We start from the raw sequence: 25161 nt of genomic DNA on the forward strand, positions 1-25161 counted from the left end.
CCCATCCTTTTTACGCTGCTGCTACTCTGTTAAGTATTTATGCATAGTCACTTTAACTCTACCCACATGTACATATTACCTCAACTACCTCAACTAGCCGGTGCCCCCGCACATTGACTATGCAACGGTACCCCCCTGTATATATAGCCTCCCTACTGTCACTTTATTTTACTGTATATATAGCCTCCCTACTGTCACTTTATTTTACTTCTGCTCTTTTTTTCTCAACACTTTTTTGTTGTTGTTTTATTCTTACTTTTTTGTTTAAAATAAATGCACTGTTGGTTAAGGGCTGTAAGTAAGCATTTCACTGTAATGTCTGCACCTGTTGTATTCGGCGCATGTGACCAATAAAATTTGATTTGATTTGATTTGATTTGATGACTGTGGGCATTTTTGCATACTTTTTGTTCTAAATAGAGACGGCATATTAGATTGTGTAAAGATGCAGGAAATGAGCTTTAAATGCCCCAAAAAAATCTGTGGGAGGACCCCCAGACCCCCTGCCAGGGTATGTCCCCCCCACTTCTAAAACCAAAGTTGCGCCCCTGCTATTTAGAATGATTGTTTTTTATTCTGTATAGACAGGAGTAAGCTAATTTGGCTATAGGCCTATAATTTTGGCAATTTCATTTACTTTAGGGAAAGCATTACTTCCCCTAGCATTATGGACACGCTGGCTATGCCTTTTAATGTGGCATAAACACAACCAGTTGTGATGTTTTCATCTGATTGTCAAACAATTACTTAACAAAGGCGCTCCAGTAGGCTACCTGCGCACATTCGTCCACTCACAAAATAATTTTAGCATCCAAACCCCAACAGTGCACTGTGCACCTGCAATTTGATGAATGGAAAGAGATGTTACAAAACACCTACGTGTATTTTAATGACGTTCTGCGATTGTCATTAGGCCTACACTTATAGCCTGAATTGACGCATCCACTGTTGTCCACGCACGCTTCGGTCTCCGCCACTCACCTCACCTCCACCCTGTCCACCAACATCTCGCCCACTCATCTCAGGCTTGACAAAATGTAAGTGTTCTCTTAATTTGGAGTTTATGCCACCCGGTTTCCAGTCAATTGGCAAATGTTGTATGTGGCTGACATGCAGTAATGTTAAATAATGGTGTAATAGCCGATAGGTTTTTGGGAATGTTATTTTAATTGTGATAGGCTCACTTTTTACCGGTATAGCATACCCCAACTATTTATTTTGCCAGGACGCCGTACCGGACCGTACCACCTTACTTTCACCCCTGATAATATCTCCCTTGTGGCTATTGCCCTCTACTGTCACTAGCAAATAATTAAAGATTCCCACAATGCTGCTGCAGCATCAGTCCGGAAGTGAGACGTATATTGACAATATGGCCACTGATTTCAGAAGAGGGACATGTTTGATTTAACAGTCCAGTCGGTTGCAAACAAACCCATTACAATCGTCTAGATTCGATGCATGTGAATGAAGGGACTCGGGAATCCACAGGATGTTGTCATTGAGCTGAGGATACATTCAGAGCGTGAAAATCGTCATGTCGTTTTTCAGGAGGAAAGGTAAGGAAGTATGCTAGCCGAGCCAGCTAGCGCAAGCCGAAGGGTGTAAAGAAGAGGCTCGCCCGAGGGGTTGAGGAATGCGCGATGGCTAATAACTGAGATGAGAATGCGCTTGACAGGTCTGTGTCAAGTCAAGGCCTTAGACAAATATCCGTTGGATAATTGAGGAAATACATTTGTTTCTGTATCTGAAGAAATAGAACTAGCAGCCACATGATCTCAAATCTGTGTTAGCAAGCTAACGTTTGCTAATGCAGCTTTCCTTCTCAATAGCTTTGGCCACTTAAGTAGCTAGCTGATGTTCAGAGCTAACTAGCATCCATGATCGATCTCAATTCATTCTTGGACAATGCAGACTAGGTTGGGTATTATCTATATAATAATTAACTAACCACAACGTCGCCTTGAACTTGGTGATTTGCTAGCTAATAATGTCGCGCTAATGTTTCTTTGCCATGGATAGCCAATATTGGACTAAAGGAGCCTAACTCCTTAGTCCAAGGACCTTACATGTTCTGGTTAAAGCAATATAGTGTGCAACTGCAGCCCACAATTCAGGGCATTCCTGCATTTGCAGGAACACCGCCCCTCGAGCATCCCATTGGTTCCTGTATGAACGCCCCACCCCCTCGAGCATGACATATTCATGCTTGTGACACTTTTGAATGTGGGTCAAAAGGGAAATAAAAGTATTATCTGAGCTTTTTTTGCCCCTCCAGGAGTCATCCTTGCCTGCTAGCGGGACAGTGGACAGTGTCCTTCGCTCCCGCCTGCCCTCACCGTCATTAACAGAACTGCGGGTAAACAGTACCCGACAGGCGGGGGTGAAGGACACTGTCTACTGGTCGCCCCCGCTAGCACAGCGGGCGGGAGGTGGGGGTGACACCATGTGCTAGCTAGCTTGTTAGCGACACCGTATGCTAGTTTGTTAGTATGCTAGCACACGGTGTCACCCCCGCCTCCTGTATACCGTTCGCCACGCTAGCACAGCAGGCGGGAGGCTGGGGCGACACCGTGTGTTAGCTAGCTTGCTAGTTAGGGACACAGTGTGCTAGCTAACATGCTAGTTAGCTAGCTAGTACACTGTCGCCCCCGCCTGCTGTGTATCGGACTAGCTGGCAAAGCTAGCACACAGTGTATGTAGGAACGAAGGACACTGTGTACGGCTAGCTAGCTACCATTGTCGCCCCTGCCCCTTCTTCTGTGGGGTTTATTGGCGGCTGGCATCAAACGTTATTGTGCATTAATGCCAAATACTGTACTGGAGCGCCCCTGCTTCCCGCCTGTCCTTGCTTAAAAATGGACCAATATAAGTATAAAGAGGGGCTCCTGCAGATGCAGGAATGCCCACATGCAGGAATGGCTTGTTTTAAAGGGCGATTTGGCTCTGGAAGTCAAAAGAGCCAAATACTCCATCTAAACATGAATCGATTCTCAATTGTGGTACGTTTCTAGAAACATAAATCCCTCTACTTTCATATCACATAAAAATAATTTCACAAATACAAAATACACACTTACTGTACACTGTTTTAAGCAACAGTATTTTTCAGTGACAACACTTTGTGGTGTCAGTCTTCCGTTTACACACAGGTGTTCGGAGACGCAGATAGCTAATTAGCACTGGTAGTCCACTCTGTTTTCAATAAACAAGCGCTGTAAGATGGAAATGTGGTTGTGTAGGAACCCTAACCCTATAAGGGTGTGTATCAATTTAAACTGATTTCTCACCGATATGAAAGATGATGTCCATATGCTTTCAAAACTGTACTGCAAGCAATGTGTGCAGTGTTGCCAACTCCTCAGTAAGGAAAGTAGCTATTGGCTGTCCTAAAAGTCGCTAGAAGTCACAAAATGACGTCATCACCTAATTTGCATAATTGGCCATGTGCATGTAATTGTGATGGATGCTGTAGGAGAGAGGAATAACGTAGTGGGAGAGACAAAGTGAGGAAAAAACACCCTACATTTACATCCCGCCCTCAATGTAAGCCAGGGCGGGATCAGCCAGCGGCGGCTTCCCGCATGCGCGATTCATTTGCAGTCTGGACGCGGAGGAGTGAACATCTCCTGCGCTGACTGCAGCTGGGAGGGACTGCTGCGCGAGGACTGGGCTGCCTGTGAGTGATTTGGGACGAGGGTAACAAAGCACCTGCTGCTCGTTGAGAAGAGTAAGAACGATACGTGCTTTCACGTCAGAGTCTCCAATAACATCAGAAAAAGTCGCTAGATTTGTCGTTAGTCGCTTTTTTGAAAATGTCACTAGAGGGGTCTGAGAACTCGCTAAATATAGCGACAAAGTCGCTAAATTGGCAACACTGAATGCGTGTTAATGTTCAGACCGAGTGCTGCGGCTCTTAACAAAACTCCCCCATACAGAAGACGCCTTCGTCCAGTGACTTATGTGTCATGGAACTGAGAGTCATGATCAAGGGCTATGCCATGGATAGCTCACCATACAAGTAGCCTAGGCTAGACATTCTTCATTGTCATTGGCATGTTGGAACATCTGGGGTGGGGATAGCAGGACTTAATGATGCACCTTACTGCAACTTACCTTTCAAGGTGCATTAAAGATGTACTATGCAGAAATCGCTCCGCCATTTCCTGGTTGCTAAAATTCTAATAGCTCGCCTAATTTCAGTTTGTGACAAAACAAGCAACTATAGGGTAGAGAATCATTGTACCAACTAAACCGCTGTGAAATATATTTTCCATAACCAAAAATATTGTATTTTCAGCTATTTGAAGCTGGTGTACTAAACCGAAAGTAAAAGATGCAAAAACAAAACTTAAGACCGGGAGGCATAGAAATAGCACACATAGAACAGATCTACTGCTTCTTAGACTTGCTTTCAATGAGTGACAGATTTCTATGTGAATATGGTCGGGTCGCCCAAAAAGTTACATATTGCAGCTTTAAGGGATTAATTTAAGCTAATTGTGTTAAATGTCTCTAGGCTGCTCAGTATTTACCTTGGAATTGTGGTCTGAAGAGAATCAAGCAAATATTATTGCATGTACAGTACCAGTCAAATGTTTGGACACACCTACTCATTCAAGGGTTTTTCTTTATTTTTTACTATTTTCTACATTGTAGATTAATAGTGAAGACATTAAAACTATGAAAGAACACAAATGGAATCATGTAGTAACCAAAAAAGTGTTAAACAAATCAATGACCCAACACACCTCCAGGCTGTGTAAGGGCTATTTTACCAAGAAGGAGAGTGATGGAGTGCTGCATCAGATGACCTGGCCTCCACAATCCCCCGACCTCAACCCAATTGAGATGGTTAGAGATGGGTCGGAAGGCAGAGTCAAGGAAAAGAAGCCAACAAGTGCTCAGCATATGTGGGAACTCCTTCAAGACTGTTGGAAAAGCATTCCAGGTGAAGCTGGTTGAGAGAATGCCAAGACTGTGCAAAGCTGTCATCAAGGCAAAGGGTGGCTATAACACTTTTTTTTGTTACTACATGATTCCATATGTGTTATTTCATAGTTTTGATGTCTTCGCTATTATTCTACAATGTAAAAATAAAGAAAAACCCTTGAATGAGTAGGTGTGTCCAAACTTTTGACTGGTAGTGTACATCAGTAGGCCAAACTATAGACCTCGATTCCTGGGCTAGTAAAACACACACTTGTCTTGACAGCTACTGTAAAGTATTAGGCCTACAGTGCTGCAAACCATGGATAATATGAAATTTATGGCGCTAACAATCATATGCAGAGACCAATTTATATACCAAATGAAATTATAAATGCTCACCATATGATTCCTCTAATGAAAAAGAGGTTTCCATCCTTCCCCCTGAGGGGCTGGTCTGTGTAGGGCAGGCTTATCTGCTGACCCACTCCTCTACTGCACTGACAGCTGAAAGAGCCTCAGAAAGACTCCTTGTGTCATGCGCAAAATGTTCAGTTTCACCACACTATTGTAACCAGGTGTATTCTGTTACTTTATGTGACAGGAGGAGGATTTAAATGGGTAGAAAAACAGGACTTTGCGTCCAGATGGTTCACTATGGTGATGAGGGTATTTTGCAGTAACAGCATGACATGAAGTGGGGAAAATGCCTCTGCTGTGACACTCAAGCTGATAGACCAAAGCCACTGCAGTCAATAAACACGCCTTGTAAGATGGCAGCCATGCTTCAATGTAAAGAATAACTATGTTGTATTCCTATTAGGAGCCACACACAAGTAGCTTGTGTCTCTCTCCGTATCTTATCTGTGCATGACAGTGAGGATCTGTGCATGAGTGTTTGCTAAACAGACGTGTTAAATTGCGTCAATTCAAATCTGGTATAGGAACAAAAAGAGGTCAATACACGTCTTCTAAAATAGACTAGTATTTTAATTAATGCAAACACTTGAATGGTAAATATGATGTTCGTATATACGGGCCCACTGAAACACCACGCAGGGCAGACAGAGAACTGAGCTATTGTTATAAGTTCTTCTTTAAATACTCTGACAAAGAGAGTTCCCGCTCCCTGCTGGGCCTGTCAGAATAGAGGCTGGGTGTGGTTTAAACTTACCCAACCTATCGTTGGCACTCAGGCTGGTCCCAGACCCTTCGCGCTTCACTGTTGCCGGGCATTAGTTGTTATCTTTACAACTTGTCTCGAGTCAGCAACCTCAGACATAGTTTGTTCTTCTTCATTGTAGCAGTACACATGTCCTTGAGCAGTTTAACAAATAGGCAGTGTGTGTGTGAGTCACAAGCCTATCTCAGCCTACCCCCTAACGGTTCCTCACATTAATCACAGCTTGTTATGTTAAACAATCTATATCAGTACAGCACAAACCTATTATGTTTAATCATTAATGTATTCTTTCTAAGCCAGGCATCACATCTAGTTGTAAGAGAATAGATCCCAACACATGGTTATCACAGTCAGAGGCGTATCTGTTTCCCGACCAGGCCTAGACCGTTATGTAACTGAATAGTTAAGTTAGTGCTTTTTCAGTGACACTGCATCATCCCTATTGCTTTACCCTACAATGACACCAGGCCCACTATTCCAGTCGCTGATCTCCCCCTGCAATGTGAATCAAATGTTAGACTGCTCTAATTACAGTGCTATGTAATTCCTTTTTGACCCACAGCAAAAGGAAAGGAACCTGAGCGACCAGTTGATGCTAAAGTCAATAGAGGTGGGTACCACACTACTTCTTCCCTGAAATGATGAATTTCAGTGATCTGCTGCTGCTGCCTGACGTTTCATTTTTGAGAAGACCTGAAAATAGAGGAAGCCAATTGTTGGATGTTCTTTGAAAGCAGTCAAGTGCCTCTTTAGTTACAGTGTTCTGTTTACTCACACTTTTTTTGGGTACCGGTATTTCCCTCTGAGCTTTCCCTTTTGAATCATTCTTCCTAATTGTATTTGTATTTATCTCTGTAAATATTCAGAGAGAATGTATTGATTTAGGTAATAAGATGCATGCACTGAGTTTAGAAAACATTAAGAACACCTGCTCTTTCCATGACAGACTGACCAGGTGAATCCAGGTGAAAGCTATTATCCCTTATTGATGTCACTTGTTAAATCCACTTCAATCAGTGTAGCTGAAGGGGAGGAGACAGGTAAAGTAGGATTTATAAGCCCTGAGACAATTGAGACATGGATTGTGTATGTGTGCCATTCAGAGGGTGAATGGGAAAGACACAAAATTGAAGTGTCTTTGAATGGGGTATGGTAGTAGGTGCCTGGTGCACCGGTTTGTGTCAAGAACTGTAATGCTGCTGTGTTCTTCACGCGCAACAGTTTCCCGTGTGTATCATGAATGGTCCACAAAGAACATCCCAAAGAACATCCAGCCAACTTGACACAACTGTGGGAAGCATTGGAGTCGACATGGGCCAGCATCCCTGTGGAACGCTTTCGAAACCTTGTAGAGTCAATTCAATATTAGGAAGGTGTTCCTAATGTTTGGTATACTCGGTGTACAGTGATGGAAAAAAGTGTTTGATCCCCTGCTGATTTTGTACGTTTGCCCACTGACAAAGAAATGATCAGTCTATAATTTTAATGGTAGGTTTATTTGAACAGTGAGAGACAGAATAACAACAACAAAATCCAGAAAAACGCATGTCAAAAATGTTATAAATTGATTAGCATTTTAATGAGGGAAATAAGTATTTAACCCCTCGGCAAAACATGACTTAGTACTTGGTGGCAAAACCCTTGTTGGCAATCACAGAGGTCAGACGTTTCTTGTAGTTGGCCACCAGGTTTGCACACATCTCAGGAGGGATTTTGTTCCACTCCTCTTTGCAGATCTTCTCCAAGTCATTAAGGTTTGGAAGCTGACGTTTGGCAACTCGAACCTTCAGCTCCCTCCACAGATTTTCTATGGGATTAAGGTCTGGAGACTGGCTAGGCCACTCCAGGACCTTAATGTGCTACTTCTTGAGCCACTCCTTTGTTGCCTTGGCCGTGTGTTTTGGGTCATTGTCATTATGGAATACCCATCCACGACCCATTTTCACCCAATATTTGACAGTACATTGCCCCGTCCATCGTCCCTTTGATGCGGTGAAGTTGTCCTGTCCCCTTAGCAGAAAAACACCCCCAAAGCATAATGTTTCCACCTCCATGTTTGACGGTGGGGATGGTGTTCTTGGGGTCATAGGCAGCATTCCTCCTCCTCCAAACACAGCGAGTTGAGTTGATGCCAAAGAGCTCGATTTTGGTCTCATCTGACCACAACACTTTCACCCAGTTCTCCTCTGAATCATTCAGATGTTCATTGGGAAACTTCAGACGGGCATGTATATGTGCTTTCTTGAGCAGGGGGACCTTGCGGGCGCTGCAGGATTTCAGTCTTGGTGACTATTACATTAAACATTTTGTCATTTAGCAGACGCTCTTATCCAGAGCGACTTACAGTTAGTGAGTGCATACATTATTATTTGTATTTATTTTTCATACTGGCCTCCCGTGGGAATCGAACCCACAACCCTGGCGTTGTAAACGCCATGCTCTACAAACTGAACTACATCCCTGCCGGCCATTCTCTCCCCTACCCTGGGCCAATTGAGCGCCGCCCCATGGGTCTCCCGGTCGCGGCCGGCTACGACAGAGCCTGGATTCGAACCAGGATCTCTAGTGGCACAGCTAGCACTGTGATGCAGTGCCTTAGATCACTGCGCCACTCGGGAGACTATGGTCCCAGCTGCCTTGAGATCATTGACAAGATCCTCCCGTGTAGTTCTGGGCTGATTCCTCACCGTTCTCATGATCATTGCAACTCCACGAGGTGAGATCTTGCATGGAGCCCCAGGCCGAGGGAGATTGACAGGTCTTTTGTTTCTTCCATTTGCGAATAATCGCACCAACTGTTGTCACCTTCTCACCAAGCTGCTTGGCGATGGTCTTGTAGCCCATTCCAGCCTTGTGTAGGTCTACAATTTTGTCCCTGACATCCTTGGAGAGCTCTTTGGTCTTGGCCATGGTGGAGAGTTTGGAATCTGATTGATTGATTGCTTCTGTGGACAGGTGTCTTTTATACAGGTAACAAGCTGAGATTAGGAGCACTCCCTTTAAGAGTGTGCTCCTAATCTCAGCTCGTTAACTGTATAAAAGACACCTGGGAGAAAGAAATCTTTCTGATTTGAGAGGGGGTCAAATACTTATTTCCCTCATTAAAATGCAAATCAATTTATAAAATGTTTGACATGTGTTTTTCTGGATTTTTTTGTTGTTATTCTGTCTCTCACTGTTCAAATAAACCTACCATTAAAATTATAGACTGATCATGTCTTTGTCAGTGGGCAAACGTACAAAATCAGCAGGGGATCAAATACTTTTTTCCCTCACTCTATATCAGGCAGTAATTGTATCCGAAGTTGAGACTTTAAAGTGTTGGGTTTAAGAGTTGTTAGCAGTGAAGCAGTGACCTTTTTAGTAAGTTTAAACTCCCACTCTCCACACCCCAGTGTAAAAAAAAAAAAAAAAAGGTCACAGCACCCTCTGTTCTTTAACTGGACACATTCATGTACTGGATCACTACAGACTTCAGTTAAAGTGTCGTTTTTCAGGCCCTTAACATAGGTTGTTGATGTTGTGGGTTTCTGTCATCTAGAAAGTTAAGCCTACATTGAATGTATTGATCAAAGGCATTAAGATACCTCTTTTTTTTTTTTTTTTATATCCTCCTCTCCTCCTCCCCTGTAGCCCCAGCCCCGGTAGCCCCAGCGAGCCCCCAGTCCCCATCTCTGAGCCTCTGGAACCACCATGCCATCCTGGAGGCAGCGGGACCCAGCCATGTGGCTATCAATGCCATCTCTGCCAACATGGACTCCTTCGCCCGCGGACGCACAGCAATCCTCAAGAAACAGCCCATCCACATGGAGGCTGCACACTTTGGGGATCTGGGTATGTACCTCCAGTCCTCCACTGATTTGTCTTTGTTTTCAGGGCCCGTATTAACAAGCGTTTCAGAGTAGGAGTGCTGATCTAGGATTAGGTCACCCCTCTTATTCATTATGATTGAAAAGGCAAAACTGGTGATTTAGAGTGATTTGAATGGATGAGCTCTTATACTTTAAGTTCTCTCCTTTTGACTGGATCGTGTGTGCCCATCTTTGAGTGAGTTGATACAATGTGATAATGGTGGCTAGTGGACATGGTGCTGGTGTGTTTAACTGCCAACGGGCAAGGCTAATCCTGCGAAGCACTCGCTCCAGCTTCATGCATGGGTTAGCCTTTTGACCAACCAGCACGCTACCAGAAAGCTTTTTAGTATGATGCGTAAGTATGGCCCAGAGTTTTTCCTGAGTGAACACATGGCCTGGTAAAACTCCTGGTCCTACTTATAATTAGTGTGTGGTACTGAGAAGCATGCTGTGCCCTAAGTATGATACATAAGAACTCCCTAAATCTTCTTCCCTCTGAAGATGTAGGCTATTTAAATCAAGCATTTCATTAGTGGGTGGATATCAGGTGCTAGTTTTTATAGTGCTACAGCAGCCATCTACACCAGTATTGTTTATGATAATGGTGAGTGACAACACCTGCTGGGACAGATCCTTTAGTTACCGGTGACGGTGAGTCAGAGGGAGGGGGTGGTAGAACCAGTGGTGCATCATTGAGCCCTGGCTTGGGAATGCAGTAGAGTAGGGTGACTATACTACAGTGCATTCTGAAAGTATTCAGACCCCTTGACCTTTTCCACATTTCGTTACGTTACAGCCTTATTCTAAAATGGATTAAATTTAAAAAAATGTCCTTCTCAATCTACACACAATACCCCATAATGACTAAGGGCAACATAACATTTTTGGGGTGTGCAAATTTATTAAAAATAAAATACAGAAATACCTTATTTACAGAAGTATTCAGACCCTTTGCTATGACACTCGAAATTGAGCTCAGGAGCATCCTGTTTCTATTGATCATCCTTGAGATGTTTCTACAACTTGTTTGGAGTCTATCTGTTGTAAATTCAATTGATTGGACATGATTTGTGCTAAATGACTAAAATGTAAATTTGTAAAGGTGCACACCTGTCTATATAAGGTCCCACAGTTGACAGTGCATGTCAGAGCAAAAATCAAGCCATGAGGTCGAAGGAATTGTCCGTAGAGCTCCGAAACAGGATTGTATCTCGGCACAGCTATGGGGAAGGGTACCAAAACATGTCTGCAGCATTGAAGGTCCCCAACAACACAGTAGCCACTATCATTCTTAAATGGAAGTAGTTTGGAACCACCAAGACTCTTCCTAGAGCTGGCCGCCCAGCCAAACTGAGCAATCGGGGGAGAAGGGCCTTGGTCAGGGAGGTGACCAAGAACCCGATGGTCACTCTGATAGAGCTCCAGAGTTCCTCTGTGGAAATAGGAGAACCTTCCAGAAGGACAACCATCTCTGCAGCACTCCAGATGGAACCCACTCCTCAGTAAAAGGCACAAGACAGCCCGCTTGGAGTTTGCCAAAAGGCACCTAAAGGACTCTGACCATGAGAAACAAGATTCTCTGGTCTGATGAAACCAAGATTTAATGCTAAGCGTCACGTCTGGCGGGAACCTGGCACCATCCCTATGGTGAAGCGTGGCGGCAGCAGCATTCTGTGGGGATGTTTTTCAGCGGCAGGGACTGGGAGACTAGTCAGGATCAAGGGAAAGATGAACGGAGCAAAGTACAGAGAGATCGTTGATGAAAACCTGCTCCAGAGAAGCTCAGGACCTCAGACTGGGTCAAAGGTTCACCTTCCAACAGGACTACAACCCTTTGCACACAGCCAAGACAACGCAGGAGTGGCTTCGGGACAAGTCTCTGAATGTCCTTGAGTGGTCCAGCCAGAGCCCAGACTTGAACCCAATCGAACATCTCTGGAGAGACCTGAAAATAGCTGTGCAGCGACGCTCCCCATCCAACCTGACAGAGCGTGAGAGGATTTGCAGAGAAGAATGGGAGAAACTCCCCAAATACAGGTGTGCCAAGCTTGTAGCGTCACACCCAAGAAGACTTGAGGCTGTAATTGCTGCCAAAGGCTCACTGTTTAGTGCTCCTACTTTAGTCCATTATGTAATGGAGGCCTCCAGCCAAGCTTCAGTCATTCATTCATATCGCCTCTCTGATCATGTGACCCAGGAACTGTGCCGTAGTTGAATAGGTTTTTTAAATAGATTTTTTTATAAGTATTCTCTTTTGTTATTAATGATTGTGTATGGTGTTAGTGGTTTTATTCAGAATGCTGTGGTTGTTTAGGCCGGGTTACTTTTAAAGACTTTGTGAGAACTGCTGATGTAAAAAGGGCTTTATAATGACATTTGATTGATTGGTTGATTGTGTCTTTCAGGGCGGTCCAGTGTTATCATACTGTATGGTTGTGTAGTGGTTTTATTCAGTGTTGTGTGTTTCAGGGCGCTCTAGTGTGAACTACCTGGCCTCTGAGACGCGTTCGCGCCTGTCTAAGACGGTGGATCAGATTCTGCGGGACAATGTGGCCATGCCATACTACATCCAGTTCCAGGAGGCCCGCGGGGCTGACCACCTGGTCCGCTTCTGGCTGGAGGCCGAGAGCTTTCGCTCCACCAGCTGGTCTCGGGTCCGGGCCCACAGCCTCAACTCCGTCAAACACAGCTCCCTGGCCGAGCCCGCCTCCACCCCAGTCTCCCCCGACCCCTCCTCCCCTTCAGACATGGACCTACCCTCCATCCCCAGGCCTACCTCCTCACACCCCCTTACCCCCAGCCCTCAGGACACTAACAGTAACAGTACTGAAGGCCCCACGGCGCAGCTCGTCCACAGGGACTCCTTCAGCTCTGTGGTGGACCAGAGGCCTGGCACCCCCAGCAGGGCAGACACCCCCACTAGACAGTCCTCTTACATTACAGGGACCTCCTTCAAGCTGCAGTCCACCAACGCCCTCAAGGAGCTCTCAGACAAGCTCATGAAGAGTATGTTTGACTGGTCGTAATTGTAAATAAGAATCTGTTCATAATTTACTTGTATAGATAAAGGTTAAGTAAGTAGCCTGGAGTCTCTTAGAGCTGACTGGTGGTGCATGTTTCAGAGAGACGCTATGGCTGTACTCACAATCCTTTTGTGTGTTGGGCTTGTCTTTATCATAATTTATCTATAGGCCTGCATAACACACTGACTAGAGAAGGCTAGTATATTCGCTATATTTGTTATCTCCACCGTGTGAAACAACTGGCTGTCAGAATAACAATGTTAATATGTTTTAATTGCACATTGGAGGTAACAATATTTGAGTTGTACACAGTTTATGACACGTGTGACTGACTGTTAAACGTCTTCTCCTCCTCTGTTGTAGGTATAGAGAGAGATGCAGTGAACATCTTCACCAAGTACATCTCTCCAGACGCTACTAGGCCCGTCCCCATAACAGAACAGCTCAGAAACGACATAGTCGGTAAGAAATGAGTCCTGATTGCCACTTATTTGCCATTAGTATGAGACTTTGACTGTAAGACACTGCAGTCACTGTATGAGTACTGAATCAGACTGTATGAGTATTGTATCAGAACTTTGTGAGTACTGTATGCATTCCTATGAATGTTAGACCTAGTACGAATGTTGCAACCAACGTTAAAGATCAAATCAGCCGTAATCATCTCAGTATATTTAACTAGGTTTCAGGATAACTATTTTGTGGATGATTAATAATCGGTTGTGTGATTTGTGACCGTTTTTGTCCTTTTCTCCATTTTGCCAGCTAAAATCTGTGGGGAGGATGGAATGGTGGACCCAAACTGCTTCGTCATTGCACAGTCTGTTGTCTTCTCCATCATGGAACAACAGTATGTTTTTTTTGTTTTTCCAATCTTCCTGTTCTAGTATCCATTGGAAGATTGATTATTTATCATATGAGTTAATGTTAAAGTGCCAGTGTTTTTCTTTAAGGGTCTCATGATTTTTCTCCTAGGATTAAAGTTTTACCGCTGTTCTGTTATACACTAATCCACTCCTATATCATAAATGTAAATGTGACCATATATAATCTATATTTCCCAGGCACTTTAGTGAATTCTTGCGCAGCCATCATTTCTGTAAATACCAGATCGAAGTGTTGACCAGTGGCTCTGTGTTCCTGGCAGACATCTTGTTCTGTGAGTCGGCCCTCTTCTACTTCTCTGAGGTAAGAGCAACAGCTGGACCCCACAATTTATGTTACTGTTGTTCACTATTAAATATACACAACCACAGTTTATCAACTTCATTCATAGGTGTTTTACTCATTAGTGGTACTGGTGTTATTTGTTTCTATTCTGTTCTTCTCTATTATATTCTACATTAGTGTCATATGGTAGGTGTTAATAGAAGTGTCATTGGTGATAAAGCTAATATGGTGTCTGTCTGTGTGTCTCCCCAGTACATGGAGAAGGAGGACGCTGTGAATGTCCTGCAGTTCTGGCTGGCAGCAGATAACTTCCAGGACCAGCTGGCTGCTAAGGCTGGCCAGTACGACGGCCTGGAGGCCCAGAACGACGCCATGATCCTTTACGACAAGTAACGGCTCACACACATCGCACCGAATAGGGATCTAGCGTTCGTCTGCCGATCGTTCAGCGCGCTGTGTTTTAGGGACCACCCGCTATAGACGTCTGACTTACGACATTTTCACGCTATTCTACATGTAAAATCGATGCACTCTCGGTTAGCAAATTTCGGCCGGCACTCTGTTCAGAGGTATTAAGTACTCTAGGCCCGCAAACGCTATTATTAATAATAATAAATAATGTGCCATTTAGCAGACGCTTTTATCCAAAGCGACTTACAGTCATGCGTGCATACATTTCTTGTGTATGGGTGGTCCCGGGGATCGAACCCACTACCCTGGCGTTACAAGCGCCATGCTCTACCAACTGAGCTACAGAGGACCGCTATTGGTGTGCCTAAGACATCTGTCTCTTTAAACTATATTTGTCTTAACAATATCTTTGCCTCAACACTATCTTTGCCTCAACGCTATCTTTGCCTCAACACTATCTTTGCCTCAACACTATCTTTGCCTCAACACTATCTTTGCCTCAACACTATCTTTGCCTCAACACTATCTTTGAAAAGGAACAGTTTGGAGTTTATAGGGTAATTATTAGACCAAAGGTGAGAACACAACAGCAGTTCACCTGACACAAGACTGAATCCAAACAGTACACTGTTGATTTTATGTGCATTTTAAATGAGGTTTATGATATGGAAATGTCAAGTGCACATTTGGACTTAAAGGTGTTTGGCTTGCTTGTATGACATCAAAGTGGTATTTATTATGATCCTCAACTTATCATCTTTCAAAATACATAGTCCTCTTAATTTACAGAATTTCCCTCACTAAGACAACAAACAATTCTCAAAAGTTGCCCAGTGAGCGAGAGGTATTGGGGCAACTTCTTGTTCAGAATGGCTGTCAGTCAAAACCCATACAGTGCTGTGAAGCACAGAGCCAAAGTTCTGACATCATGTATAGCAAAACTTTGACAGCCACTGCGTTCCAATGTAGGTGTTTATCAGTGCCCAAATCTGCAATTTTCAACCCGTATATGGGTACGAGTGTAAAGGGCTACCACCTCCACATTACATTTACATTTTAGTCATTTAGCAGACGCTCTTATCCAGAGCGACTTACAGTTAGTGAGTGCATACATTTTTCATACTGGCCCCCGTGGGAAACGAACCCACAACCCTGGCGTTGCAAGCGCCATGCTCTACCAACTGAGCTACAGGGGACATTACTCAGCCTGGCTTGTTTATTTGGGCACCAGTTTAATAATGATCTCATCTGTTTCCTCCCCAGGTATTTCTCACTCCAAGCCACCAACCCGCTGGGTTTCGATGACTCTGTACGGATGGAGATAGAGTCTAATATCTGCCGGGAGGGAGGGCCTTTACCTTACTGCTTCACCACTCCTCTCAGACAGGCGTGGACCACCATGGAAAAGGTGAGAGGTCGTAGGTCACCCAGTTACCTGGGTCAGATACATTATGTGAATATATAGGAAACACACAGGGGTCACTCACCACTGTAAAATCCACTGGAATTCAGCTAGAAAAACTAAACAAAAATTACATTTAAGTCATTACATGTCGAAATTATTTACCTTTGGGAACACCTTTAGATTGAAACCATGAGGCTTAGATGACCAGTTTGGGGTTATTGAAGGTAGGGGTACCAGAGCCATAGATATGTTTCAGTGGTACGATGTTGCCAAAGGCTAGGATGATGATTAAACACTTCGTCAGGCTCTGGAAAAAACGGAAGACCTTTGTGACAGAAAGGCATGACCCACTTGCATTTTAAAGTTTAGCTTTGCTAATATGAAGTTCATGTCATTTTTCTTCCCGCAGGTCTACATGCCAGGCTTCCTGTCGAGTAATCTTTACTACAAATATCTGAGTGACCTTATCAACTCTGTCCGAGCGGATGAGTTTGTGCTCGCCAGCGCTTCTGGTCAAGGCGTGGCCTCGGACGGTGACCGCAGCACCAATGCCACTGAGGGGTCTCAAGCCCAGGTAGATAACCCCACACCTAACCTGCTCACAGCCTGTACTTTCTCTTTACCTCTACTGGCATTTTTCTCTTCTCATCAGATATTTAGAGAAGTTTGTCTAAGTACACTCAAATCAATTATGTTCAACAGCAGTAGCACTCATACCTTTGTTCAATAGTCTGTGGGTATTAATTTGTTTACAAAACGTAAATATATTAATTAATGGATTGATATTCCCTCTAGTTCTGCTCTAAATGTGCAAATTATTTTATATTTTTTCGTTTACAGCAAGGTGCCAAAAAGGAGGCAGCAATAAAAATCCTGAAAAACTTTGACGAGGCGATAACAGTGGACATAGCCAGCTTGGACCCAGAGTCCCTGTACCAGCGCCCCTACGCTGGGTGAGTCTCTGCATAGCAGCCTCAGGCCTTCTTAGTTATATATTCTCACCACTCCAAGTACAGTCACCTCAAATGGCTCTGTAAACGACATTACTATTTCAAATATTTGATTTGGTGTTTTCATGTTTCTCTACTGGACAAAATGAGTGAAAATTGTTTTTATAATTGTGCAAAATTTCCCCCATAGCTACCCATCAACTGTCCTGAATTTACTACTGTAATTTTCCCAAGAGAGTTCTTTGATGCTAGCTAAGTAGGCCAGTATGTAATGACCATTGATGTGTGACTAAACCGCTCCAAATACATATTTTCAAAGACTACCATGCAGTCCTCAGTGTGACATGGCAGATTTGTAGGTCATCCCCATTACATTACAATCAGCTCTGATAGAAGTCTAATGGCCCAACACAGGCTCATGTAGGAGATGTGTGTGGCCTTAGGCAGCCCGGGTAGTGTCCTAGTTGCAGTAAGAGATTAGCTTGGTCCCAGATCTGTTTGTGCTGGGACCAAATGACATTGACTATTAGGAGTTGGCTATACAGCACAAACTGATCTGGGACCAGGCTTGTAACAGGGTTTCTGTCTCCATAAACATCCTATATGTATGACTTCATTGGCTATGTCCCCTCACTGTTCAGAAGAATGACGTTTGGGAAAGTCAACGAGCTGGGCCAGTTTATCAGGGAGGCCGAACCAGAACCGGATGTGAAGAAATCCAAAGGTAACAGACAAACACTAATGTAACAATTCTATATAGGCTATACAGTGCCTTCAGCAAGTATTCATAACCCTTGACTTATTCTACATTCTGTTGTGTTACAGCCTGAATTCAAAATGTATTAAATCTTTTTTTCTCACCCATCAACACACAATAAAATACTCCATAATGACCAAGTGAAAACATGTTTTTAGAAATGTTTGCAAATGTATTGAAAATGAAATACTGAAATATCTAATTTACGTAAGTATTCATATCCCTTTGCTATGACACTCAACTTGATTGGAGTCCACCTGTGGCCAATTCAATTCTTTGGACATGATTTAGAAAGAAACACACCTGTCTATATAAGGTTCCACAGTTGACAGTGAATGTCAGAGCAGAAACTATACCATGAAGTCCAAGGAACTGTCCATAGATCTCCGAGATAGAATTGTGATGAGGGATATATCTGGGGAAGGGTATAAAACAATTTCTAGAGTGTTGAAAGTTTCCAAGAGCACAGTGGTCTCCATGATTGGGAAATGGAAAAATATGGAACTACCCAGACTCTGCCTAGAGCTGGCCGTCCGACCAAATTGAGCAACCGGGCAAGAAGACCTTGGTCAGGGAGGTGACCAAGAACCCAAAGACCACTCTGACAGAACTACAGAGTTCCTTGGCTGAGCTGGGAGAACCTGCCAGACGGACAACAGTCTCTACAGCACTTCACCAATCTAGGCTTTATGGGAGAGTGACCAGACAGAAGCCACTCCTGAGAAAAAGGCACATGACAGCTCACCTGGAGTTTGCAAAAAGGCACGTGAAAGACTGAGAGCATAAGGCAAAATATTATGTGGTCTGATGAGACAAAAATGTAACTCTTTGGCCTGAATGCAAAGTGCTATGTCTGGAGAAAACCAGGCACAGCTCATCACCCTACTGTGAAGTATGGTGGAGGCAGCATCATGCTATGGGGATATTTTTCAGTGGCAGGGACTGGGAGACTGGTAAGGATAGATGGAACAATGAATGGAGCCAAATACAGGCAAATCCTTGATGAGAACCTGCTTCAGATTGCAAACGACCTTAGACAGTGAAGAGGCGACTCCGGGATGCTGACCTTCTAGGCAGAGTTGCAAAGAAAAAGCCATATCTCAGACTGGCCAATAAAAATAAAATAAGATGAGTCTGAGATATGGCTTTTTCTTTGCAACTCTGCCTAGAAGGTCAGCATCCCAGAGTCGCCTCTTCACTGTTGACGTTGAGACTGGTGTTTTGCGGTTACTATTTAATGAAGCTGCCAGTTGAGGACCTGTGAGGCGTCTGTTTCTCAAACTAGACACTCTATTGTATTTGTCCTCTTGCTCACTTGTGCACCGGGGGCCTCCCACTCCTCTTTCTATTCTGGTTAGAGCCAGTTTGCGCTGTTCTGTGAAGGGAGTAGTACACAGCATTGTACGAGATCTTCAGTTTCTTGGCAATTTCTCGCATGGAATAGCCTTCATTTCTCAGAACAAGAATGGACTGATGAGTTTCAGAAGAAAGTTATTTGTTTCTGGCCATTTTGAGCCTGTAATCGAACCCACAATTGCTGATGCTCCAGATACTCAACTAGTCTCAAGAAGGCCTTATTTAATCAGCACAACAGTTTTCAGCTATGCTAACATAATTGCAAAAGGGTTTTCTAATGATCAATTAGCCTTTTAAAATGATAAACTTGGATTAGCAAACACAACGTGCCATTGGAACACAGGACTGATGGTTGCTGATAATGGTCCTCTGTACGCCTATGTAGATATTCCATTAAAAATCAGCCGTTTCCAGCTACAATAGCCATTTACAACATTAACAATGTCTACACTGTATTTCTGATCAATTTGATGTTATTTTAATGGACATTTCTAAGTGACCCCAAACCTTTGAACAGAAGTGTGTATGTATGTATGTGTATATATATATATATATATATATATATATATATATATATATATATTATTTCCTAATATTGAGTTGCCCCCCCCCCCTTGCCCTCAGAACAGCCTTAATTTGTCGGGGCATGGACTCTACAAGGTGTCGAAAGCATTCCCACAGTTGTGTCAAGTTGGCTAGATGTCCTTTGGGTGGTGGACCAGTCTTGATACACACGGAAACTGTTGAGCGTGAAAAACTATTAGCGTTGCAGTTCTTGACACAAACCGGTGCGCCTGGCACCTACTACAATACCCTGTTCAAAGGCACTTAAGTATTTTGCCTTGCCCATTCAGCCTCTGAATGCTTATTTAACCTGTCTCCTCCCCTTCATCTACACTGATTGAAGTGGATTTAACAAGTGACATCAAAAAGGGATCATAGCTTTCACCTGGTCAGTCTGTGTCATGGAAAGAGCAGGTGTCCTTAATGTTTTGTACACTCAGTGTATATACAGTGAGGGAAAAAAGTATTTGATCCCCTGCTGATTTTGTATGTTTGCCCACTGATAAAGAAATTATCAGTCTATAATTTTAATGGTAGGTTTATTTGAACAATGAGAGACAGAATAACAACAACAAAATCCAGAAAAACACATGTCAAAAATGTTATAAATTGATTTGCATTTTAATGAGGGAAATAAGTATTTGACCCCCTCTCAGAGAGATTTCTAGCTCCCAGGTGTCTTTTATACAGTTAACGAGCTGAGATTAGGAGCACACTCTTAAAGGGAGTGCTCCTAATCTCAGTTTGTTACCTGTATAAAAGACACCTGTCCACAGAAGCAATCAATCAAGCAGATTCCAAACTCTCCACCATGGTCAAGACCAAAGAGCTCTCCAAGGATGTCAGGGACAAGATTGTAGACCTACACAAGGCTGGAATGGGCTACAAGACCAATCGCCAAGCAGCTTGGTGAGAAGGTTACAACAGTTGGTGTGATTATTCGCAAATGGAAGAAACACAAAAGAACGGTCAATCTCCCTCGGCCTGGGGCTCCATGCAAGATCTCACCTCGTGGAGTTGCAATGATCATGAGAACGGTGAGGAATCAGCCCAGAACTACACGGGAGGATCTTGTCAATGATCTCAAGGCAGCTGGGACCATAGTCACCAAGAAAACAATCGGTAACACACTACGCCGTGAAGGACTGAAATCCTGCAGCGCCCGTAAGGTCCCCCTGCTCAAGAAAGCACATATACAGGCCGGTCTGAAGTTTGCCAATGAACATCTGAATGATTCAGAGAACTGGGTGAAAGTGTTGTGGTCAGATGAGACCAAAATCGAGCTCTTTGGCATCAACTCAACTCGCCGTGTTTGGAGGAGGAGGAATGCTGCCTATGACCCCAAGAACACCATCCTCACCGTCAAACATGGAGGTGGAAACATTATGCTTTGGGGGTGCTTTTCTGCTAAGGGGACAGGACAACTTCACCGCATCAAAGGGACGATGGACGGGGCCATGTACTGTCAAATCTTGGGTGAGAACCTCCTTCCCTCAGCCAGGGCATTGAAAATGGGTCGTGGATGGGTATTCCAGCATGCCAATGACCCAAAACACACGGCCAAGGCAACAAAGGAGTGGCTCAAGAAGTAGCACATTAAGGTCCTGGAGTGGCCTAGCCAGTCTCCAGACCTTAATCCCATAGAAAATCTGTGGAGGGAGCTGAAGGTTCGAGTTGCCAAACGTCAGCCTCGAAACCTTAATGACTTGGAGAAGATCTGCAAAGAGGAATGGGACAAAATCCCTCCTGAGATGTGTGCAAACCTGGTGGCCAACTACAAGAAACGTCTGACCTCTGTGATTGCCAACAAGGGTTTTGCCACCAAGTACTAAGTCATGTTTTGCAGAGGGGTCAAATACTTATTTCCCTCATTAAAATGCAAATCAATTTATAACATTTTTGACATGCTTTTTTCTGGATTTTTTTGTTGTTATTCTGTCTCTCACTGTTCAAAAAAACCTACCATTTAAAATTATAGACTGATCATGTCTTTGTCAGTGGGCAAACGTACAAAATCAGCAGGGGATCAAATACTTTTTTCCCTCACTGTATGTCTGTCCCTGTCCTGTCTGTCTCTCTCTCACTCTTAGCTCTTTCTCTCTACTGTTCATTGTTGCTTGTATGGGTTTAGTGCCATGTCACTCAGGCATGAATGGTGAGGGTATTGCCTTCTATTCTTATCCTAACCCCAACCAGAAAGTGGGTTGAAAAATGTGAGGCACCCCAAATACAACCCAAGGTGCTTCTAGATCTTATAAAAGACTACACAGTATAACATTAATCTATTATTTAGGATTTCTTAGAAGAGAACATTCTCTGATCCATATAAGTCCTGGACTAAACATTTTTTTACTAGATTTCATGGCTCAAATCACAAACCAGCTATTCCAGGCCTTGGTTTCCACCAAATGCATACATCGCATTCTAAGATAATTCTGTTCTGTGATATATTTTTCATGTATCTCATATGTCCAGTAGCTTACAGAGGAGCAATAGATAAGAGGCTCGTCCTCTGACTATTGCCCTATTTCTCTCTCTCTTCTCCTCTCACAGGTTCCATGCTCTCTCTAGCCATGAAGAAACTTGTTCAAGGCAACTCTGATGAGGTGTGTAAACCAACAAAACAAACTCCTCTTGTGTTGAATCTGTTTGAACTAACAAACAATAGGATTGATGAACACTTTGAATCGTAACGTGTGTGTTTAGGCCCAGGAGGAGATGGCCTGGAAGATCGCTAAGATGATCGTCAATGACGTCGTACACCAGGCGCACCACGACAGTCCTGGCAAATCCACCAAGGTAAGTCAGTCTGCCTCAATCTACAACATGGTGGACCCTTGATAAGTACACTGCACATCGGATATAGTGCATTGCAGACAATTCACCAGGCCCAATTTCAATGAATGCCTTGTAATTGTTCCGGATATCTGTATGCTCTGGTTTCCTATTCATGACAGTTCAAAGCCATTGCATTTGTCTGGCACTGTAGTCAACTATATATAATAACTCCTGACCCGTGACAAGTTTACTGTTGTTTGATGATGCCTCCCGAGTGGCGCAGTGGTCTAAGGCACTGCATCGCAGTGCTAGCTGAGCCACTAGAGATCCTGGTTCGAATCCAGGCTCTGTCGTAGCCGGCCGCGACCGGGAGACCCATGGGGCGGCGCACAATTGGCCCAGCGTCGTCCAGGGTAGGGGAGGGAATGGCCGGCAGGGATGTAGGTCAGTTGGTAGAGCATGGCGTTTGCAACACCAGGGTTGTGGGTTCGATTCCCACGGGGGGGTATAAAAAAAAAACAAAAAAAATGTATGCACTCACTAACTGTAAGTCGCTCTGGATAAGAGCGTCTGCTAAATGACTAAAATGTAAATGATTGTCCATGTTTCATTGTCAATCTCTCTCCCCAGTTATGAGCCTCCTGTGGAGAACCAAATGATTGTCACTCCCCTTGTCCCTCACCCTATCCAGACAGACTGACAGACAAACGCATCACCTAGTCCAGTGATTAACTGTACTCTGGATTTACCTTACGATGAAACGCATCAATGGAGATCGAAGAACAAAGGCATTCCATGATCTCCTGCATCAACTTGTACCGGTGTTTGTGTCTGTGCGTGTGTGAGTATATGTGCGTGAGCGAAAAACTTGAAGTATATCATCCATCCATCCTTCCAACTGGTCGTAACACTTTGAAGGCATCTATGAACAAATTATGAGGAAAAAGTAAAACAAAGAGCACCAGAGGACCAGACTTCCTTCCAGAACAAATTCCCTAGGGAAGGAGAGCTGGCAAACGACAAACTATGACACAAAATGGTGCTGAACGGGAGCTGTCAGAAGAAGCAGCACTTCAGAAAGCATCGGTACTGCCGTGGTCACCTCTGTTACCATGCCATCCAAGAGGGGGCCTGCAGGGACCTGAAGCATCCTTCACAAAGCGATCACTAAGATGATTAGGTTGTCCACTCCCCTCTCTTGATTCCTGCACATTGTCTCTCCTTACACCACCACCCATTGCCCTTATGCCCATTCCTTATTTCTGGTTTTTAAATGAAATCTCTTTGAAAGGGTTCAGAGTGACTCTTACAATTTTAACAGATGGAATTCATCAGTTGGTGCTTTGTACAGTTTTTATTTGCGACTTTTATTTGGGCCCTCCTGGAGTATTGTCAGTGGGGTGGGTTACTATGATGATATGATGAGTCGGGTTGAGTTGTCCTGCCCTCCTGGCTGTGCCCTAATGGACTGTAGAGGGCTGGTCAGACATGTTACAGTCAAACTGGAATGGACCATATTGATTTCCCGGTCTAGCTTAACCGCCTGTAGCTCTAGCGCTGGCCCCATGTCCATATCATTACAGAGCATAGACAAATGCATAAATACTCCTTATTGTGGACTGAGGAAGTGCTACAGTTGCAATGAAAGAACAACTCCATGCCACTCCATATAATGTTATACATATGTAGAGTTCTCTTTAACCCCTATATATTCATGTTAGTTATTTTTTATGGTGATTGTTGACGTTTTCTTTTTTTGTATGTACTGTCAAAAGCAATGTCTAAGCAAATATCAATGACAAATGTTCCATTGGAAAGTCTTTGAATATAATGTTAATATTGTTATGATTTGAACCTCATTGAGATGGGTGGAAAAGGACCAGAAAGACTCTTGGTACTATGTACCACTAATATTGTTTTTGTGACATATGTGTACTTAATCTATAATATATTTAAATTGTGTTGGATTTATATACTGTGTATGTATGTATGTATGTATGTATGTATGTATGTATGTATGTATGTATGTATGTATGCATGTATGTATGCATGTATGTATGCATGTATGTATGCATGTATGTATGCATGTATGTATGCATGCATGCATGCATGCATGTATGCATGTATGTATGTATGTATGTATGTATGTATGTATGTATGTATGTATGTATGTATGTATGTATGTATGTATGTATGTATGTATGTATGTATGTATGTATGTATGTATGTATGTATGTATGTATGTATGTATGTATGTATGTATGTATGTATGTATGTATGTATGTATGTATGTATGTATGTATGTATGTTTTTTATTTTTATTTAGCAGAGTACTAGAAGGAACAGAAGTGCTGCCACTGATGGAAAATGATAGAATTCCTCTTTGCACGAAATGCAGTCTTGTCTGCCACCAAACATAGGGATGTATTTGGCTCCATATCAGTCATCATTAGCTTGTTGGCTGGTCTTAGTTTGTGGCAAACACGTTCTTAATTGCACTTGGGTATTTAACCTCTAGCATTGCCAGATAATGATGCAACCTGTAATTCAGCAAATTAGTGCTCATCCCAGTGCAGTGTTTCAAGTGTGTGGTTGGCTTTTGAATAAGTTCAGAGAGATGCTGCAGTTTTATGCATCAAAATTATGTTTTATCCCCATTTTATGTTGTACAGTATGAAAGACTGTTGTAAATATTTTATGGCTATAGTACAATAACTTTTCTGCCTATATTGTAGCTAAAGTAGGTTTAAAACAACAAAATTCGATTTATCTTGTTGCAAT

At 43.3% G+C, this 25161-nt stretch overlaps 1 protein-coding gene across 1 annotated transcript; it reads left to right on the forward strand.

Moving 5' to 3' along the window:
* The first annotated feature begins 1343 nt into the window (after nucleotides 1–1343).
* LOC311135645 (A-kinase anchor protein 10, mitochondrial-like) lies at nucleotides 1344–24350 on the forward strand. The gene is made up of 15 exons (XM_084169670.1): nucleotides 1344–1559; nucleotides 6675–6722; nucleotides 9746–9946; nucleotides 12436–12972; nucleotides 13353–13451; nucleotides 13755–13839; nucleotides 14054–14177; nucleotides 14412–14548; nucleotides 15834–15978; nucleotides 16385–16549; nucleotides 16816–16928; nucleotides 17567–17649; nucleotides 22156–22208; nucleotides 22309–22401; nucleotides 23011–24350. Exons 1-15 carry the CDS (start codon nucleotides 1538–1540, stop codon nucleotides 23014–23016), a joined length of 1911 nt encoding a protein of 636 aa, XP_084025796.1. The 5' UTR covers nucleotides 1344–1537; the 3' UTR covers nucleotides 23017–24350.
* The last annotated feature ends 811 nt before the right edge of the window (nucleotides 24351–25161 follow it).

Source organism: Coregonus lavaretus, assembly GCF_964263955.1.
Source record: "Coregonus lavaretus genome assembly, chromosome: 10".
Lineage (NCBI taxonomy): Eukaryota > Metazoa > Chordata > Actinopteri > Salmoniformes > Salmonidae > Coregonus > Coregonus lavaretus.

What these genes read in the sequence shown, in the direction of transcription:
- LOC311135645 (XM_084169670.1), top strand. Translation starts at nt 1,538, where the DNA reads ATGTCGTTTTTCAGGAGGAAAG. An exon ending in GCCATGATCCTTTACGACAA is followed by an intron (nt 14,549 to 15,833) that starts GTAACGGCTCAC and finishes TTTCCTCCCCAG; the next exon opens with GTATTTCTCACTCCAAGCCA. An exon ending in CGTGGACCACCATGGAAAAG is followed by an intron (nt 15,979 to 16,384) that starts GTGAGAGGTCGT and finishes TTCTTCCCGCAG; the next exon opens with GTCTACATGCCAGGCTTCCT.